The sequence below is a fragment of the Triticum dicoccoides genome, chromosome 1B (genome assembly GCF_002162155.2).
Source record: "Triticum dicoccoides isolate Atlit2015 ecotype Zavitan chromosome 1B, WEW_v2.0, whole genome shotgun sequence".
NCBI classification, from domain to species: Eukaryota; Viridiplantae; Streptophyta; class Magnoliopsida; order Poales; family Poaceae; genus Triticum; species Triticum dicoccoides.
Genome location: NC_041381.1, coordinates 634,855,110 through 634,857,066, shown reverse-complemented (window position 1 = coordinate 634,857,066; position 1,957 = coordinate 634,855,110). Strand labels below are relative to the sequence as shown.

Genomic DNA, 1,957 nt, shown 5'->3' with positions numbered 1-1,957 from the left:
GCGCAGTAGTTTTAGCACAGTTAGATTGTGCTGAACATATTTTTTTAAGGAAAAATAGACAATTGCGATCAGTTTATCCCACATTTCTGGAATACTCCGTTAGCCTACTTACTGTTCAACCATTTACTTGGGTTGGATGGTGGTGCATACCTTGACTTCTTTTTATGTCCATCATCATGGACTCTTGATGCAAAATCAAAAGATGCTTCACATATATACTTGTCCACTTTTGAGGGTTAACATTTAGTGAACATGTAGTCAAGCTTTCCAGTCTAAGACAGTCACCTAGGCCATTAACATAAATAACAAATGGATTTGTTTTCCTGAATATCTTCTATAGTATGGCAGTATGCTCTTCTCTCCCGTGACCTCTACTCTAATCAAAAGACTAAAGGCTCAATTTATTCATTCTTTCTGAGTTGTCTTGATCCAAAAACGATAGCAACATAGTTCAAATGCTCTTTTTCTTACACTGGCTTGTGCAAAGTAGGCGCCAGATTTAAACATGCTCCATCCAGTAGGAAATAATAAAATGATAGAGTGATAATCAACAACCCTCACACCCTCACAGACAAAATGGTAAGACATCATGGAATTAAATGCTGTAACACCACAACATCCAGTATAGAAAAAAACCTTGCTTCCGTTTGAAGCTCTAGAATCTCCAGTGTCCTGTTCAATGCCCTCAATCAATGCTAATGAGTTTTCGGATGAACTCCAAGATGATTCAAGGTTAACGACTGGATTGGTAATAACAGGAACAATAGCACGCTGTGTGTTCTGTGTCCCATCAAGTGACTGGAAGGCAATCACTTGGATTTTCCCAACCTGTGGCAACATGAAAATACAATTCAGCGAGACGAAACCGTGCATAAGCGTCCCAGATAGGAAGCAACCTTAATGTGTACACAAAGTATAAGCCTTCCTACCTTTTGAGCATCTTCACTAAAACAGGAAAATATCAGCCCAACAAAGCCTGGATCTAGCAACTGAAACATAGCCTGGGTACGCACATCTGGAGAAAAAAAAGGCAAAGTTTAGCCTCACTGCAGATGGGCACCATCTCATAAGAGAGAGGCAGAGCATAAAAGCAGATGCACTAGCAAATTGTCTAGATTTATATTTTGCTGTCGTCAAATGGTTAGGAGCTAGTAATGGACCTTTGCATTCAGGGCAGTATAGGCTGGTGCTCTACCGGAAATTCCGGAACAAAGCTACATAGCTAAATATGGAACTCCCTATCCCAGATAGACAAAAGCATTGGTGATTAGCTACCACAGCGCACAATATATTGGCATCCATTTTCCAAAATGGGCAAGCGAACACTAATGGGGATAATTGAAGGGTTACATATTTAAAAATAGAATGGCTAGGACAAAACAAACTTGCCAGTAAATTCTCAAACTGCATAGACAAAAACTATGTATCATGTCACAGGTTTGTGACAAAACAATGCATACGGCAGGGTTGCCAGAACAGAAGGCACTTGAGCATAGTGAAACACAACCCTGGGCACGCAATAGACCGCCAATGCGAGGGAATTCGTGTGGCTTGCTTACCTACATGGGAAGGCAGGACAGTGATATGCGGGTGCGAGTGGTACCAGCCGATCACCCGGGTCGTCTTCCCGATGGTGGCCGTCATTACGTGCTAGCAGAGTTAAGGCCAACATCCCCAAAACCCTACTGTCAGCTCAATCCACACAGCAGCAAACACACCAGATACTGAGGAAACTAACTGGGGGAGGTCGGAAAAGGATATCTCGGCCTGCGCCGACGCGGCGGCGAGCAGCTCGGGGTTGACCTCGACGCGGTCCTTCTTCCGCTCGCACCTCATCTGCGGCGACGCGCCCCATATGAACGCCGTGGAGCCGCCCCTGCTGGAGGGCTGCGGGCAGGGGGAGAGGGGAATCAGCGCGATCTCAGACATTCGCGAGGGGAGGGGAGGGGAACGGGTA

The 1,957-nt window shown here is 44.9% G+C and overlaps 1 protein-coding gene across 1 annotated transcript in view; it reads right to left on the bottom strand.

The window, feature by feature from the left end:
* Positions 1-1,907, bottom strand: part of LOC119349270 (lys-63-specific deubiquitinase BRCC36-like) — a 4,898-nt gene extending 2,991 nt beyond the window's left edge. The window contains exons 1-4 of the mRNA XM_037617296.1: positions 1,762-1,907; positions 1,560-1,647; positions 930-1,015; positions 637-828 (exon numbers count right to left, since the gene is read on the bottom strand). Of these exons, the coding sequence (XP_037473193.1) occupies positions 637-828; positions 930-1,015; positions 1,560-1,647; positions 1,762-1,836 (441 nt within the window). The 5' untranslated portion in view covers positions 1,837-1,907. The remainder of the gene's footprint in view (positions 1-636; positions 829-929; positions 1,016-1,559; positions 1,648-1,761) is intronic.
* Positions 1,908-1,957: the final 50 nt, after the last annotated feature.